Source organism: Anolis carolinensis, chromosome 1 (genome assembly GCF_035594765.1).
Source record: "Anolis carolinensis isolate JA03-04 chromosome 1, rAnoCar3.1.pri, whole genome shotgun sequence".
Classification (NCBI taxonomy): Eukaryota; Metazoa; Chordata; class Lepidosauria; order Squamata; family Dactyloidae; genus Anolis; species Anolis carolinensis.
In genome coordinates, this window is record NC_085841.1 from 242,188,337 (window position 1) to 242,206,729 (window position 18,393).

Consider the following 18,393-nt stretch of genomic DNA (forward strand, 5'->3'; position numbering starts at 1 on the left):
ATCCATGAGATGGGTGAGCTCCCGTCTGTCAGCTTTAGTTTGCTGGGACATGAGAGAACCCTCCCAGAAGGATGGTAACATGTCCGGGCATCGCCTCGGCAAAGTCCCTGTAGATGGCCAATTTTCTCACATGAGAAGCAACTTGCAGTATGTTCTCAAGTCACTTCTGACACGATAAAAAAAGCCATCTTAAAGAGGCTGCTTCAGTAGTAACCATTTTGGATAGAATCTGGCCTTTTCAGTTGTGAGAACTGAAGTGGTCAGAGCTGTGGGACATTTGGATTTTCAGATGCTTTGACCTCTAGTGCTGATCGGCCCCACCCAGCAAGCCAGTGGCAAAGGATTGGGGAATTATAGTCCAAAACATTTGGAGAGCCAAAGGTTCCCCTCTGTTGCAATAGAGGCTGTGGTTCTCACACTGACTTTCACAATATCTCTATGGAAATCAAGGTTATCAGATCACCTCTATCTTGGGATGCAAGGTAAATTGATACAGGGAAAACTCAGACTCTGTGAGCTGTTTCTCAACACAGAATTCTAATGTTATGATTCCACTTTAACTGCCTTGGCTGCATTATATGAAAATCTGGGGTTTGTAATTTGGTCAGAAACACCAAGGGGTTCTCCCTGAATTGAAAATTCCTGAGTTCTATGGGATAGAACCATGGCAGATAAAGTGGAACCATAGTGTCATAACTGTATAGTGTGAAAGGTGCACACAAATGATGTAAAGCTATTGTTGGGATCTTCCAGCAGGGAGTATCTTGCTATGTAATAGAACAGACAGGGAAGTGAAAGCCACATACCTCAGAAGATTCATTCTCTGCATTGGTGTGCTTGGCAACTGGGATGGAACGTTGCGGCAAAGCCCTAGAAAAAATAAATATCAAATCTTCAGTCATGATACTGACTGAAATACATGATATTTCATCTCACTCCTCATGACTATCTCATATGTTTTCTGAAGGAAGGACTGTCTTTGCATGCTGCATACCTGGACATGGTTTCCATGGATAGAGATTTTCCTGGGTAGAAGGCAATTTTCATCATTCAAGTTATGTTGTGCTACAACTGTTGTGAGGCTTAGCTAACACAAACAATGCTGGGAGAATCATGGGAGTTACAGTCCTTGGAGGGCCATAAAAGCCTACCACTTAGACTACTATCATGGATGGAATTGTATCTTCACCCACACTACACATTTATAGCACTCTTTTTCCACTTCAGTTACCAAGGGTCCATCCTAGAGAATCCTGTTTTTTTGTGGTTTGGTCAAGGGCACCAAAGGAACTCCATGGCTAAGGATTTTAATGCCTCTCCTTCAACTGTCCATCAGAGACAGCTAGTGTAGTTTAGTGATTTAAGTCATGGAAACCCACTGGGTGGCCTTGGACAAGTCATACCCTTTCAGTTTTAGAGGAAGGAAATGGAAGACCCTGATTGAGGGAAAAGATGCAAGAGGCACACAAATCACAGAAGACAGATAGAGGATGAAGATGGGATACTGCATAACACACAGTCCACTGGGATTTGTAAGAGATGAAAGTTAGTGAGAACATAAGGGAAAGGCAGCAAAGAAGTTATAGAGATAAGAGATTAAAGAAAGGCATTAACAGATAAGTTGATGAATGAAGGGGAAAGCGAAGTGTAATCAGCTGCAGTGTGTGTTTGTATCTACCAAAATATAGAAGCAGATTTTGTTTTAACTTTTGTCCCTCTAAGATGGAATTAGACTGAAACAGCATTACTTGGTACTGATTATGCAGATAAGGGCTGATGGATACTGTAATCCCACAATATCTGGGAAGACGCTGTTGAGAGAGAGAAATAGCTAAACCCCAAATGAGACTGGAGGTTTTTGGCACCTCCAACATACTTTAAAAATGTCTTCTGGCCACTGAGAGTGGGCAGGAAGCATCATCATCATCATCATCATCATCATCATCATCATCATCATCATCATCATCATCATCATCTTTATTTGCATACCGCCCTATCTCCCTGAAGGGACTCAGGGCAGTTTCCAACATGTAAGGCAAACATTCAATTGCCAGAAAGCAAACCGTTCAGACAATATATTGAAATAAACACATTCAACAATAGAAGCTAATCTAAACCAAGTTCAGCATGTAACATAAGAAATCACAGAGTCTCCCTCAGTGCATGTGCCCAGGGCTGGAACTGTGTCCAAATTAAGTATTTTCTAACTTCTCCCAAAGTCCTCACATCCTGAGTCTATTATTTAAAAAGAGTTGCATGTCAGTCATCCTAGGATTTAGTCCTTCACATCTGAAATTCAAAATCAATTCACAAAAAGTATAATAAACTTGAAATGCCAAAAGAAAATTCAGAGATGCATATTTTTCATAGAAGCTAAGAAAATATTGGATTCAATTAGACATTCCTTTCATTAAACAACAGTGTTTGGGTCAGACAGCAATTTTAGACATATGCCTCACTAAACAAAGAACCACCTAATGTTATACATTTTCAAACACACTGTACTCTCATCCCACAATCAATTTTGGCTTTGGCAGAAAAGGAATAGAAACAGAAAACAGAAATGCAAGTTTAAAGAATAAACATACAGTAGAGTCTCGCTTATCCAACCTTCGCTTATCCAACGTTCTGCATTATCCAACACTGTTTTTGTTTTTGTAGTCAATGCTTTCAATACATTGTAATGTTTTGGTGCTGAATTTGTAAATACAGTAATTACTACATAACATTACCATTTATTGAACTGCTTTTTCTGTCAATTTGTTGTAAAACATGGTGTTTTGGTGCTTAATTTGTAAAATCATAATGTAATTTGACATTTAATAGGCTTTTCCTTAATACCTCCTTATTATCCAACATTTTCACTTATCGAATGTTCTGCTGGCCCGTTTATGTTGGATAAGCAAGACTCTATTGTATTTCCTTATGCTTGTGATCCCATGCACTAATTTAACAGAGAGCTTCAGCACTCACAGTGAACAGATGCAAGAGAGAGAGAAACAAAACTTCTCCATTGCATTGCATTGACCCCAACTCTCATTGTTTGAAAATCAGAAAGTGAGGAAATTATGTAAAGAATCCATGGCTTCCCTCATTCTGGAAAATCAGTATCTCCTCCTGCTTACTCACTCAGAAACCATTGGCCATGCAGCATCCAGGTCCGCTCTACAGAGTGCGAGGTGGAAGGTGATGCCTTCAAGTTCATAGAGGGAGCCCAAGATATCCAGCCATAGCTTTTTGTCCAGAAAGGGGCTGCGTGCGTAGTACCACTCACTGCAAAGAGCAAACCAGAGCAGATCCTGAATACATGCCCTGAACAAATTGCACTATTTCCATTGTGGACCAGGTCGCATGGGATGTAATAAGCTGGTTGGGGGGGGGGGGGGTAGGAGGACCTCCTAGTTACCTAATGCTTGACTTTACAAGGTTATGGAGCTACTTCCAGTTTGCCTGCCTTGTATAATGCAGCCCAAAATTTGGAGCACAGGATGCTTTAGATATGCAGGCCTCACTGTGACAGTAAATATAGCAACACCATGAAGAAGAACCTCAAAGTGCAGGTGCTTAACAGTTTTTCTTCAGCTCAGAGCACCCTTACCTGGTAGCATCTGGTTCCATGAAGCAAAGCTGTAAGGTTTCAGCAAGTTGTCGATGGACCAGGCAATAGCGGAGGAAAGCACGTCCTTTCCCTAAAGATGTTTTTAGCTGTTGGAACAAACAAAGACACACTAATGTACATTCGTGGCTAGAAGAATAATCTAATATCACTCTATTTGCAATAGTGTATACAAAAAGCTTCCAAGCAGAGCAGATAAAAAAATCCATCTTACTTTGTCCAGGGAGGTGACATGTTGCAATCCTTCATGGATTCCACTGTGCAGCCTTGTCAGGACTCTACTCAGAAAGTCCCAATAATCTTTCTTCTGCCCAAAGAGATTTCTCTTCTCTTTCAGATCATACTGGAATGATAATATGGGGTGGGATGTGTGTGGAGATAATGGCCTTATTCATTAGTATGTGTTTTGTGGATGCTACCATATTTTCAATTTGCTATATATTATGCTAAGTGCTATGCTGCATATATTTTTTATTATCAAAGGAACAAGTACGCTTCACCCTGTACGATCCACTAGATTGGGGCTCCCTCATCATGCAGTCATTTTTTAAGTAGAGATAATCACCATGGCAGTCCCCAAAAAACCAAGTGGGGCTTTCCCACCTGGTGCGTCAGGAGCCCCGAATGGCACAATGGGGTTAAACCCTTGTGCCGGCAGGACAGCTGACTGACAGATCGGCAGTTTGAATCCAGGGAGAGAGGGTGAGTTTCCTCTGTCAGCTCCAGCTCCCCATGCGGGAACATGAGAGAAGCCTCCCACAGGGATGGTAAAACATCAAAACATTTGGACATCCCCTGGGCAACGTCCTTGCAGATGACCAGTTCTCTCACACCAGAAGCAACTTGCAATTTCTCAAGTCGCTCCTGACATGAAAAAAAACTGGTGCATCATCCAGGAACCACTTTTCAATCTCCCATTCATCCTTCTCAGTTAGGAAAGGGGGTAGAACAGGAATAGAAGAGAACTAGGAAGCAAATTGCTCCCAGTCTCAAAAGCTCCAGGAAGTATCAAGGAAGAGGCAAGAAAATTGTTTCAACTCTTTTTTTGTTGTTCAGGGAAAGCCAGAGGAAGGTAATCTGCTCTCATCTGGTGATGGCAGGATCTGTCTGAAATCCTAGACTGGAGTCAGCTAGTTTCAGAAAGCACCAACTAGTAGTGGGGCAAGGAGTCAATACTATGCCTAATCTGGGTTTGGAGAAAATAAGCAGGAAGTTCCTTGCAAGCATCTCTTTTAAAAATAGGAGATATTTCTTTCCCTCTAGAATGGGAAGCGTTTCAAGGAAGGAAAGTGGCTTTATGGAAGGATAAACTTATTACAGGGCTGGGTTTCTAACCCACACTGATAGAATGAAGGTTCCCTTCTCTCCTCTATCAGAAATGCTTTTTGTTTACTCTGTTCACAATCCGTGCCCTGTTGTGATGTATCAGGTGCCATACCTGCAACAAGAACTCCAGCTGGGCACAGAACTGTTGCAGCTCCCGACTACCATCTGTCACTGGTAGTCCCCGTGCCTGGTAATTTGCATTTAACTCTATCACAATATCTAGGCAAGGAAAGAGATGGGATTAGTTGCCTAATTGTATTTAGTCATACCTTCTAATGCTGAATTTTGGGACAGGGGCATATGAACAGCTTTGTTCTCAAAAATGAAAGCAATGACTAACAAGAAAGGATTAGATGCAGGCTCAGGGGAACCTAGCATTTTTTAAAAATATACAACAATTAACTAAAATGGGAATAAATAGCAGAAGGAGGGGAACGGTAGAGATGAAAATGGTCTGTCAGAACCAAGACACCTATAGAGGTTGGGGGTACCAGCACACATTCATTTAAATATAAATAAATTATACCGGGCTTTTAATATCCCACATTTGGACATTTCTTAGTATTAGTATGGAAAAGATAAGAGGAGCCATATTGAATCACAATACTGGGCTAGACATTTCTTTGTGTTGATCCAGTATAGCTTTATTTAGTCAGAGCTGTTCAAGTCATATCATATTCATGAGCAATTGTTCTCATGTCCTACTTGTGGGCTTCTAGTTCAGAATACTGGACTAAATAAAGCTTAGGCATGGCTTCATAAACATAATTTATGGCAGTATAAGAGCACAGCATGCATACATTCACAGCATACACGTGTTAGCTGGATAATCAATCAATTCTAAGTGGCTTCATCCCTAGTTTGTGGCAAACTTGGCTCTGGTTTTAATTTCTCCAAATGGTAAGTCAACTATTAGCTATGCCTCTTTCCCTCCTGAGAGGTATCAAAGCACAAAAACAACTCAGAAACACAGAGCAAGGATGGGGAAAGTGATGTTGCCGGATTCTAACTTCTATCATTTCCATCCACTGGACATGCTGACTGTGATTGAGGATTTTCTTCCAATGATATCTGGAGATTTACAAACTCCATACATCTATTCTTGAAAGACCATAGTCACGTGGTACAGAGTAGCAATGTTCTGCAAGTTTATAGTCCTATATTTGATCCCAAAATTTCAAATTAAATTAAGAGCCAGGAAACCTTTTGGTCCCTCAGATATTTTGTACAGATTGAGTTTCTTTCCTCTGGAAATCTGAAATTCAAAGTGCTCCAAAATCCACATGGAGGGCTGGGATAGTCAACACTTTTGTTTTCTTCAGTGAACACAAACTTTGTTTCATGCACAAAAATATTAAAATATTATATATAAAATTCCGTTCAGGTTCAGGTTATTTGCATGAAATGTATATGAAACAGAAATGAATTGCATTTTTAGACTTGAATCCCATCTCCAATCTATCTTGATATTCTGAAACCTGAAAAAATGCCAAATCCAAAACACTTCTGAGGCCTTCCAAACATTTCAGATAGTTGCTTCTTCCCTCATTCTTCTCCAATGACTATGGCTGGTATTAAGGACAGATAGACGGTCACAGCTGCTCACATAGATGCCTCCTAGGTCATGTGGCCAGCATGACTGCATGGAGTGCCGCTATCTTCCTGCAGAAGCGGTACCTATTGATCTACTCACATTTGCATGTTTTCAAACTGCTAAGTTGGCAGGAGCTGGGGCTAATAGCGGGAACTCACTCTGCTCCCTGGATTCGAACCACTAACCTTTTGGTCAGCAAGTTCAGCAGCTCAGTAGTTTAACCTGCTGCACCACTGGAGGCTCCGATAATGCTAATCGTTGTACTAAAAGTGTCCTTTACATACTTACTCTCTAAATCTTTGATCACACGAAGAAGCTCTCTGGTACTCGCCATGGATCTGCTTCACCCACTCTGCAAAGGAAAATGCAGTTCATTAAGGGAGTTGTGTAGCATCAGTCTATACATTGCTCATGGTTCTGTTCACTCATTCTTGTCTTGGCACCATATTGATGAAATATGAAACTCCAGATGTGAAATTTCACTAGTGCCACTATAGCCTGAGTTGTAGTAATGCGAGGCACAAGATGAGGACACTATCTTCTAAAAGGGAACTCAAACCAAATGTACATTTTTTTCAGATCCTGGATTTCTAGCATTTCAGTAAATCAGAACTTCAGGTGGTTATTTAGAAGTATCCAAAGAAAGGAAGAGGTAGAGTAACAAGGGAATGTGAACACAGCAAACAATAGAGCTCTTGGTGTGAATAAATCTCATTGACTCACTTTGTAAAGTGTAAAGGGAGTGGAGGGAACATTTCATTTCATTTCATTTGGGAGAACATTATTCCTACTGGGGTACAATGTTCTCATATTGGCCCCTTGTAACTCCATCCCTCAAGTTGTTACCAAAGGAAATCAAAAGCAGCTGCCAAAAGAGATGGAACTGTACCAATACGTTTCAAGAAGGTGGCAATAGACAGAACATGTCAATCTAATAATAATAAAAACTTTAATTCTACAAAAGTATTGAATAGCACTCATAAGAAATGGGAGCTCTGGTAAAAAAAAATTGCTGAAGTTCTGGTCCAACATTACAAATCAAAGCTATAATCTGAGACATCAGTTTAGTGGAGGAGGCATGATGAGAAGCATGGCTACATGAGGACATAAAAGAATGTTATGGGTTGAGAGGTGCTCAGCTTACAGAGGAAAAATAGGAAATAGAGGTGACACCAAAATGAGTGCAAGTTGTGGATGAGTGGCTGCAAGATGGCCTACTTCAAGAAGACTCTTAGGACTTTATTGCATGAACCTGCTATTCTATTACAGTTGCACTATCACAGATAATTGACTTTTGGTACCTCCCTTCAATAGTGCAATTGCACTGATTCAACAATTTGTGGTCCCATGATCATACTTCTGCATACCTTTGTAGCATCGTTTTCTTTCACTTACACTGTCCTGTATTTTTTAATTTTTAATTTAGAGCTATTTGCTATTTCAGCTTTGAAATACACAAACAGAAAAATATAACAATATAAAATAACTATAAAATAGAAAATAAACAGATAGCAGGGGAAGGATGAGAGGAGGAGAATCCTACCTCCTTGATGTTACATTATTGCCAGAATGCTGGCATAGAAGCAAAATAGATCCATTGAACCAAGACAGGTGATGGGAATGTTGCGGGATAGGGAACTTTAGTTAGGGACAGGATAATCACGGGGAAGAGGCAGACTAGTGGCGGTGATGGGCCAGCTCAATGTTGGCTTGCCTTTTTTGCAATAAATAAAGTGACTACAGTTTCAGGAAGCATTCTTATGAAATATTTAGTCCAGCATACATTTGCTATCTTCAATTAGTTGCTTTTGTTCCTTTTTTATCTAGGGAATGAATAATTGCTCAGAGTCTTGGGTCATCTCTGAGTAAAAAAAAAAAAAAAGACATGCCTAGGTTTTTCCTTTAGTCTGAACAATGTGATTGCTAGTCATATTGGAGTAGTAACAGTTTGCAAAGCGAAGAAGGGCTGTGCCACATACCCTGTTTCCCCGAAAATAAGACATCCCCTGAAAATAAGACCTAGTAGAGGTTTTGCTGAATTTCTAAATATAAGGCCTCCCCCAAAAGTAAGACCTAGCAAAGTTTGTGTTTGGAAGCATGCCGGCCAGACAGAACACCAGAACATGCAGGATTGGTAAATGTACGTACCATAGATTGTTGTACATGGAAATAATTGTAGTAACAAGAAATTCTTGATAGCATTCACAGTTTGTCTAGTTATGCTGGTTTGTGATGACAACTACTGTACAGTATATAATAAATGTTCATTTTTTTGTTCAACAATAAATGTGAATTCTTCTTCATGGAAAAATAAGACATCCCCTGAAAATAAGACCTAGTGCATCGTTGGGAGCAAAAATTAATATAAGACTTATTTTCAGGGAAACATGGTGTTATAAACATGCACTTAGGTTTCTGTGATGCTCATGCAAGAATATCCCACAAAACATTCAACCACTGCCACTAATGTGCTAGCTAGGGAAAGCATACCTCTCTGAGCAACAACATACCCTGCTTTGAATGCTGGCATGAGATGTAACCACTCTGGCACATAAATGCTCTTGTGACTTAAATCATCCAAATTCAAGCAACCAAAATTCTCGAGCAACTGGCAGAAATAAAAAATCAAAGGAGTGCTTTATATAAAAATTAAAACACTTGCATATACAGTAGAACACTGTTACATTAAGTTATGTTTATCTTATTTTATGCCCCATCATGAAAACAGAAAGTTATGTGTTGTAAACAGCAGGACAAATTACAGTCAGGAGAAAGGAAGGCAGTTACGCTAACAGTTCACCGCCACTCCCACTCAGTCCCCCAAGATCAGCTGACGCTGTTCCCATCCAAGAGAATAAGACTGAACAAGTTTTGCCTGTAGAACCTGAAAATATATACTGTTCCAACAAATGTTTTGCTGTTTGAGGCAATAAACAAGGTGATGCCTCCTTTCTTGTTCCAGATACAAAAATCAAGGAATTGTTTTCAACACTGATGATGGGACAGCATCCGCCACCTCCAGCCCAGCACATGTGTCCAGGGTGCGAATTGTGCATCCCCTGGAGACATGGTTACATTTCAGTTCTCAGAAGCTCTAGTGATCACAGCTAATGCTAAGGAATGCTGCCATTATTGGCTGAACAACTTTTATCCCTGGCTTAGGTGCTACACAGCTCTTTCTTCTGGTACCTTCCCAGCAATGACTGTCTCAAATGACTGCCTCCATCTACGTCACACAGAGCCTCTTGAAAATAGTCACACATTTACTAACCCAGCACTAGACAAAAGATGTCCCCAGTCACTGAAGATGTACCCTCCTGTGGCATGCAAAGCCTTGTTATAACAATCTTTTGTGGACATTTTTACTACAAGCAATCCAAAATGCGCTATCCAAGAAACTTGAGCTTTGGTGGTCTCTTTGTGAGATTTTCTCTGCCTGAGGACAAGTCTCCCAAGGATGCCATAGCACTTAAGGTTCATATCTTGAAGGTCTGCCTTCACACCACTGTGGTTTCTTTAGGTTTCCCTGTCCCGGCTTCTCCTGTTCCTAGTTGTCTTCCTACAAAGCCCAAGGAGAATAGTACATACCTGGTCTGCACAGCTAGACATCTAGCACACCATGCATAAAGCCTGGCCCCTGGATCACTAGTGCCTCTGACCTTATATGTTTGAATGCTGAGGTTGGTCTAGGAGCAGCTTCCTCTTTCTTTGGGGAGTCATTGCTTCCCGAAGGAAAAGCATGATGCTGAGGGAGATAGTATCCAGGGGAAATTCCAAGAAAGACACTCATGACTGTGGCACAATTTGGATATAGCCAGTTCTCCAATATACACAACATTTTGGGTTACAGGTCCATCCCTATTTTTAAACAGACTGAAGCAACTGCCTCAAGTGCAAGGTATGAGGACAGGAAAGTTGCCAGACATCAGGGCCTAGTCCTGAGTATCCAGTTTTGTGAATGATATCTGTTTTGATGGGCCCAGTAAGAGGAAAGACACGTGTATAAATCTTCTACTCACCTAGTAGTTCACTACAATTTCCAAGGATTGGTTGATTTCCTGCTGAAGCCTGTACCTAGCTTAGTTACCATCCTCCTGCCCTTCCAGGTGTTGTTTCATCAGGGTTCACCCTCCATTCCGTTCTGTCCTTGCTTAGACTAGAAGCAAGTAGGCTAGATTAAATATTCCTTATCCCATCATTTCTCCTTGACCTAGAAACTATCAATTTAGCTATGTTTTAATTTCCAAACAGGAGCCGTGGTAGCACAATGGGTTAAATCCTTGTGAACTGCTGACCTTAAGGTTGGGTTGCTGATCTGAAGGCTGCTGATTCAAATCCGTGAGACAGAGTGAGCTTCCGTCTATCAGCTCTAGCTTGCGGGGACATGAGAGAAGCCTCCCAGTAACACATCTGGCATCCCCTGGGCAATATCTTTTTGTAGACAGCCGACTCTCTCACACCAGAAGCAACTTTCAAGTTGCATCTGATGTGATATTTTTTTCCAAACATGAAATAAACCTACCCCTCATTCTCTCTCTGTATGTCTGAATAACCAGTTCTAATCAACTGCAATAAATACTGCATCAAACCTATACAGTGGAAATTTAGGTTTTGATGGGTTAATCAGTGAGCCCTGGTTCAAAATCAAGTTTACCACCCTACCCAAAAGAGGCGACATTTCAGGCTGCCTGCTGGGAGCTAATAGTCATGTTCAACTACATCTGTGTATTAAATCCATGTGGTTCCAGTAACCTCAGTGGATACCAAATCTATGGATGCTAAAGTCAGATTATATATGATGGTATAGTAGAATAATATAACAATAGTAAAAAATTTAATTTATACCCCGCCTCCTCTCCCCAAAGGGACTCGGGGTGGCTCACAATAAGTAATAATACAAAATTTTGAGCATACATGATAATCAACAATAATAATAACCAATTATCATTTAAGGTAAAGGTAAAGATTTTCCCCTGACATTAAGTCTAGTCGTGTCCGACTCTGTGGGTTGGTGCTCATCTCCATTTCTAAGCCGAAGAGCTGGCATTGTCCCTCCAAGGTCATGTGGTGGCATGACTGCATGGAGCACTGTTACTTTCCCACCTATTAATCTACTCACATTTGCATGTTTTCAAACTGCTAAGTTGGCAGAAGCTGGGGCTAACATCGGGAGCTCACCCTGTTCCCCGGATTTGAACCGCCGCCCTTTTGGTCAGCAAGTTCAGCAGCTCAGCGGCCTCCCCTGCTGATCTTAAAGTCCGAGTAGATTCACAGAGAGAGTCACGCAGGGCTGGAGGCGTCTAGAGCGTTGTAGATAATAATCTGTGCTTTGAATAATGCCCCTTATATCAAATGGCAAATTTAAGGTTTGCTTTTTGGATATTTTTAAATATATATATTTTTTCAAGATGTGAATTGCACCTGGGAATACAAAATCTGCGGGTATAGAGGACCAACTATAAGGAACAAAACAAAAAAGGCAAAATTATAATACCATAAGAGAGTTTCCAGTTAATTAAGGAACTTGGCAAAATGACCACACAACTACGCAGGGGCAGCATCACAATTTTAGCAATCTATGGAGCAAAATACATAACATCCCTTATACCAAATGGCAAAATTAAGGCTTGCTTGTCGGATTTAAAACAAAATATGTTCAAGCAGTGGAGGGAGGGTTGAATCCCTGGATTCTGTGGATTCGAAGGGCTGTGTTTACTTTCACTTTCCAAGGGCTGGGAAATTGGTAAACTAGAAGTTCCATTAAGATGCTCCAGGAGGGGCCAGATCACAGGTAAAGCAGGGAAGAGATTCTTGCAGGACAACCAAAGGCTGAGGATGGGGTACTCGGTGAGTGCACGGAGTTGTATCTACATTGCAGAATTAATGCAGTTGGACACCACTTTGAACTGCCCTGGCTCAATAACATGGAATCATGGGAGTTTTGTAGTTTTGATACAGTCTTTAGCGGGTGCCTCACCAAACGACAACTGCGATTCCCTAGCACTGAGCCATGGCAGTTCAAATCTGTATTGATTCCAAAGTCGGTCTCCTTTTCCTCCAGCTCCCTCTTGGGAAAGTTTGCGCTGGGCTAGACTTCGGAGCACTCGGAGTTGAGGATCCTGCTGCCTTTGGGGCGAAAGGAAAGCGCCTTTGGGAGACTCACCTGCAGGAAGGGGCTGCTTCCCCGCTCCTTGGCCGCCTCCGAGGCCTCGCCAGCCCCAAAGCGAAAGCAGGAAGCCTCTCGGAGGGAGGAGAAGCCCTTCCTGGGCTCTGCAGGCGAGGGCGGCCACAGAAATTGGCAGAGCAGCTTCCTCCCCTGCCCGCAAAAAGGCGGCAGGGGGAGACAGAGGGTGCACCTACACTGCAGAATTAAGGCAGTTTAACACCTCTTGAACTGCCATGGCTCAGTGCTGTGGAATCATGCAGATGTGGTTAAGTGAGGCAGCAGCATTTTTTTTGGTAGAGAAAGCTAACAGCTATGGTTCCAAGGCACTGAGCCATGGCAATTAAAACAGTGTCAAACTGCACTCCTTCTACTGTGTATCTTGTAGATCAGGCATGGGCAAACTTTTGCCTTGGGGCCACATTGTGGGCCTGATCAAGAGAGAGGGCCTATGAGAGGGTGGAGGTGGGAGGGGGCGGGCCTGGGCTGGGCCATCCTCAGTTGTCTTCCTGGCATTTTTTTTTTCGTGTCAGGAGCAACCGGAGTTGCTTCTGGAGTGAGAGAATTGGCTCTCTGCAAGGACGTTGCCCAGGGGACACCCAGATGTTTTGATGTTTTACCATCCTTGTGGGAAGCTTCTCTCATGTCCCCACATGGAGCTGGAGCTGATAGAGGGAGCTCATCCACGCTCTCCCCGGGTGGGATTCGAACCTGGCAGCTTTCAGATCAGCAACCCAACCTTCAAGTCACGAGGCTTTTATCCCCTAGGCTATCAGAGGCTCCGTCTTCCTGGCATAAGGATGGGTCTCATAAGGTGGAAAATGAGACATGCAAAGACTGCCCTGATCCTCCTTCCTGATCTTCCTCCCCAGATCCTCTCGGCATTAGAAAGCTATTTCTTGATTTAAGGCATTGGCTTGCTGGCTGATACCCGATAAGGGGATGGGCCGGAAATGTCACTGCCTTGGTCCTTTCATTACAGGCTGCTACTTCCCAACAGATGTCAGGTGGTGCAATACTGGCTAAACAGTATTATTTCTCCAGTGGTGTGGGGCATAGACATCCTGTGATGATGTGGCATGTGTCATTAAGAGCCGCATCCACTGTTTTAATGTGGTGAGATGTGTTCCACACTGGACATGTGTATTCAACAGCGGAGTAGCAAAACGCAAGGGCAGATGTCTTCACTGTGTCTGGTTGTGATCCCCAGGTTGTGCCAGTCAGCTTTCGTATGATGTTATTTCTAGCACCCACTTTTTGCTTGATAGGCAAGCGGTACTTCTTGTAAGTCAGAACGGTCCAGAGTAACTCCCAAGTATTTTGGTGTGCTGCAATGCTCCAGTGGGATTCTTTCACTGGTCAAGTAAAAAATCTAAAATACTTGAATAGGTACAGTGTTCCCTCACTTATTGCAGGGGTTACGTTCCAGGACCACCCGCAATAAGTGAAAATCCGCAGAGTAGGGGCACTATATTTATTTAATATTTACACATAGTTAGGAGGCCTTTCTCCCCTTCGCAAGCCTTCTTCCTGCACTTCTTGGTGCCTGCCAGTTTCCCTTTTGCACATGCGCCTCCCTCTTGTCAGCATCCAGAGTGGTCTGGCTGGACGTCAGCAAGAGGGAGGGTGCATGCACAAAAAGGAAACTGGCACCTTTTGCACATGCGCCACCACTCAGAAAAAAACGTGAAGCAGTGAAGGAGCGAAAAGCGAACCGTAAAGTAGGGAGGGAACACTGCATATTAATTTTAACCTGCAATTGAAGTCAATGAGGCTTCTTTCTGAGTAGACATAGATGAGGCTGGCTGCCTCCACACATTCCAAATTAGGTTTGACTCATGCACATTTTGCAGGCACAAGCCACAATTTATATTTCTGAGTCATTTATAGCTGATGTTTTGCACATTTGTTTGGTGCTCAGAAATTACTTCCAGAAATACAATCCGAAAGAAGTTCCCACGGACCCTGGTCCATTAAGGCAAATGAGACACTGCCCCACCCACCTCCCATAAGCAAGCATGGAACAACTTACTAATGTTTGTATTTTGCTTTGTTTTAAATTGATCAAAGTGTGTGGTTGTTAGCTGCCTTGAGACCCCTTGAAGAGAAAGGCAGGGTATAAACAAAGTAAATAAATTGTTGTTGTTGTTTATTCGTTCAGTCGCTTCTGACTCTTTGTGACCTCATGGACCATCCCACGCCAGAGCTTCCTGTCGGCCATGGCCACCCTCAGCTCCTTCAAGGTCATGCCAGTCACTTCAAGGATACCATCCACCCACCTTGCCCACCTTGCTCTTCCTTTTTCCTTCCCTTTTCTCCAGCATCATTGTCTTCTCCAAGCTTTCCTGTCTTCTCATTATGTGGCCAAAGTACTTCATCTTTGCTTCTAACATCCTTCCTTCCAGTGAGCAGTTGGGCTTTATTTCCCGGAGTATGGACTGGTTGGATCTTCTTGCGGTCCAAGGCATTCACAAATAAAATAAAACTGTAATTAAACATTCAGATTTTTTGATTTTTAAAATTAAAGATTTTGGCACAGTTCCTTCTTCTTCAATCTCAACAGCACTTTCTGTTTATCTCTTTCTCCAAGCTGCTAAAAACATATATGGCTATCTCTACCGGTAACGTCAATTACAAACATGCCTAAGCAATGCTAAGCTAACTCACGCATCCAGTCTCATTATATTCAGAAGGCTTTATTCCCTGGTAAATGTGTTAAGATTATAGCCTCCAGGTTTAAGATGTTAACAACTCCCCCACATTGTTTAAAGGTTATCTTTAAGTGCACCTTGTGCTTGAAAGGACAGACATGGGAGTTTGAAGCATGTGAGGTGTTGAAAGGTGAATGGTTCCTACATGCTGTGTTACTACCACCATCTACTGGACACAAAGGAAATGAAGAAATAAAGTTGAGAATTGATGTTTGAAGTGGATGTATACTGGGAATAAGTCTTCTTGCTCTGACAATGAATGAAAAAAATCAGGATGACAAAAGGTAATTTCACATCTTATGGATGTTCGGAAATTAAGATTTTAAGAACTACTTTGCTACAACAATGGTTAAACAGCTGAATTAAGAGCAAGAGAATCCAGGTTTCTATACCCACAAAGCATGAGTTGACATGGTAAAATTAATGCAATTTGATGCCACTTTAATTGCCAGGGCTCAAGAATATGGAGCCCCGGTGGCAAAGTGCGTTAAAGCACTGAGCTGGAGACCGAAAGGTCCCAAGTTCAATCCCCGGGAGCGGTGGGAGCGGCCGCTGTTAGCTCCAGCTCCTGCCAACCTAGCAGTTCAAAAACATGCCAATGTGAGTAGATCAATAGGAACCGCTCCGGCGGGAAGTAACGGCGCTCCATGCAGTCATGCCGGCCATATGACCTTGGAGGTGTCTACGGACAACGCCGGCTCTTCGGCTTAGAAATGGAGATGAGCACCAACCCCCAGAGTCAGACATGACTGGACTTTACGTCAGGGGAAAACCTTTACCTTACCTAAGGCTATGGAATCCTGGGAGTTGAAGCTTGGTGAGGCACCAGCACTCTTTGGCACAGAAAGCTAAAATCTTTGTAAAAGTACAACTCCCAGGATACCCTAGCCTTGAGCCATGACAGTTAAAGGGATGTCAAGCTGCATTAATTAAGTCTAGACCAGGTATGGGCAAACTTGGGCCCTCCAGGTGTTTTGGACTTCAACTCCAACAATTCTCAACAGCCAGTAGGCTGTTAGGAATTGTGGGAGTTGGAGTCCAAAACAACTAGTGGGCCCAAGTTTGCCTATGCTTGGTCTAGATGCGGCCAAAGTCATGAAGCTCATTGGGTGAGTTCAAGTCAAAAACTCCCTTTCAGACTCACATACCCTGCAAGGACAATTTGAGAACAAAACAAGTTAGTGTGATGACATTTTATTAGATATAGTTGGGATTGAAATGCTCCAAATAAGTGAATGTATTTGATCAGATCAAATCCAGCTCCATGATCACTGAAAGCAAGAATTTTGCATTTTTGTGCTTTGTTGGGTGCCTTCAAGTCATTTGTAACTTATGGTGACCCCAAGGTGAACTTATCATGGGGTTTTCTGGGGCTAAGAGTGTGCGATTCACCCAAAGTCACCTCCATGGGTTACAGACTCTGGTCTCCAGAAGCATAGTTCAATGTGCAAACAACTATGTCACTCTGGCTCTCATGCTTTCATGTGTGTGTGTGTGTGTGTGTGTGTGTGTGTTGTGTATACACCACGCTAAGAATGTGAAATGATCCACAAACATCCAGAGAACATCTGCATCATTGAATAGGATTCCAAATGCATCAGCTCTTGAATATGCAGGTAACCCTGAGAAATCAGAGTACTGGTTAATTTTGGAAAAGAGTGCTATACGAATCTGTATAAATAGAATCATCCACTTAGTTTCTTTTTTTAAAAAAAAATCCTCACTGTCAAGCATTGCATGAATCCACTAAGAGTTGGAAGATCGGAAGCACTAAGCAGTTGCCACTCCCTCCACAGCCCAAGTGCCTTTAAAAGCTGTATGAGGAACAGAAATTTGAAGTGACAGTTTTTCCCAGTACAGAGATCCAGCAATAAGAGGAACTTAGTGGGTTGAATTTTTCCTTACTAAGCATGTTCTGGACACATCCTGTTATGTAATTCTTCATCAGTGGCCCAATATTTACTTGCATATATCTTATTCAGATAAGTTTCCTCCTTGAAATTGAGACCTTACATTTATTTTTTTCTAAAGTAAATTGAAATGTATGGCTCTGCATTTAGATGCATTCTAATAAATTGGATGCAGTATGCAAAAAGTGAGCCCCTGGTGGCACAGCGGATTAAACTGCTGAGCTGCTGAACTTGTTGATCAAAAGGTCAGAGGTTCGAATCCAGGGAATGGGGTGAGCTCCCACTGTTAGTCTCAGCTTATTTGGGAATATCTAAAGTAGCTGGGCTATCTACGAGGGTTGAATGAAAAGTAATGCCTCCACCTTCGTAACTCCTCAACAGATGGCAGTACTGGTATGCAGCAGGTACTGGCTTGTTCAGTAGACGCTCCTCTTCAATTCCATTTGGCAGGAAGCCTTAGCATTGAACAGTTGTGTTGTTAAAGTGCGAAGTAGGGAACCCTGTGCTGATGGTTGGTCAATGCGACTTAAGCAACGTGCAGTCATTGAATTCTTGACAGCAGAAGGTGTCACCCCAAAGGAGATTCATCAGAGAATGCAAGCTGTTTATGGTCATTGTGTTGATGTGATTACTGTGCATCGTTGGGTGAGTAAGTTTAAAGTTGTTGAGGTGGGAATATCTGACTTGCGTGACAAACAAAGTGTTGGATGTCCTGTGACAGCAACCGAGTTTCACAAGCAAAAGGTTGACAGATTGATTCAAGACGATCGTCGTATCACTCAGAGAGAAATTTCAAGCATTATCGGCATTTCACAAGACCGTGTGGGTCACATTATTGCTTGGCTTGGCTATTGGAAGATCTGTGCACAATGGGTACTGTGAGACGCTGGTTGTGGAAACAGTGTCGACTTCTCCCATGATGGCTTCAGAAAACTTGTTCATCATTGGCAGAAATGTATCCAATTGTCTGGTGATTATGTGGAAAAGTGAATAGTGGTCGTTAAAGAGCACGTTCTAAGGATTATTTCTGCGTTTGATTTATTAAAATATTCCCATCCAAATCCAAGTAACGA

The 18,393-nt window shown here is 42.3% G+C and overlaps 1 protein-coding gene across 5 annotated transcripts in view; it reads right to left on the reverse strand.

Moving 5' to 3' along the window:
• rufy4 (RUN and FYVE domain containing 4) overlaps positions 1-12,851 on the reverse strand; it is a 29,523-nt gene extending 16,672 nt beyond the window's left edge. Inside the window, exons 1-9 of one of the 5 annotated variants that reach the window (XR_010001822.1) lie at positions 12,700-12,851; positions 10,556-10,692; positions 9,047-9,144; positions 6,825-6,888; positions 5,055-5,161; positions 3,831-3,959; positions 3,599-3,705; positions 3,130-3,273; positions 807-870 (exon numbers count right to left, since the gene is read on the reverse strand). Coding sequence is in view for 4 of the 5 variants with exons in the window: in XM_008110376.2 (XP_008108583.2) it covers positions 807-870; positions 3,130-3,273; positions 3,599-3,705; positions 3,831-3,959; positions 5,055-5,161; positions 6,825-6,870 (597 nt within the window). In the remaining variant the exon portion in view is untranslated. The remainder of the gene's footprint in view (positions 1-806; positions 871-3,129; positions 3,274-3,598; positions 3,706-3,830; positions 3,960-5,054; positions 5,162-6,824; positions 6,889-9,046; positions 9,145-10,555; positions 10,693-12,699) is intronic. The other 4 variants (XM_008110376.2, XM_062967327.1, XM_008110390.2 and 1 more) reach the window with 4 other exon arrangements.
• Between the last annotated feature and the right edge of the window lie 5,542 nt (positions 12,852-18,393).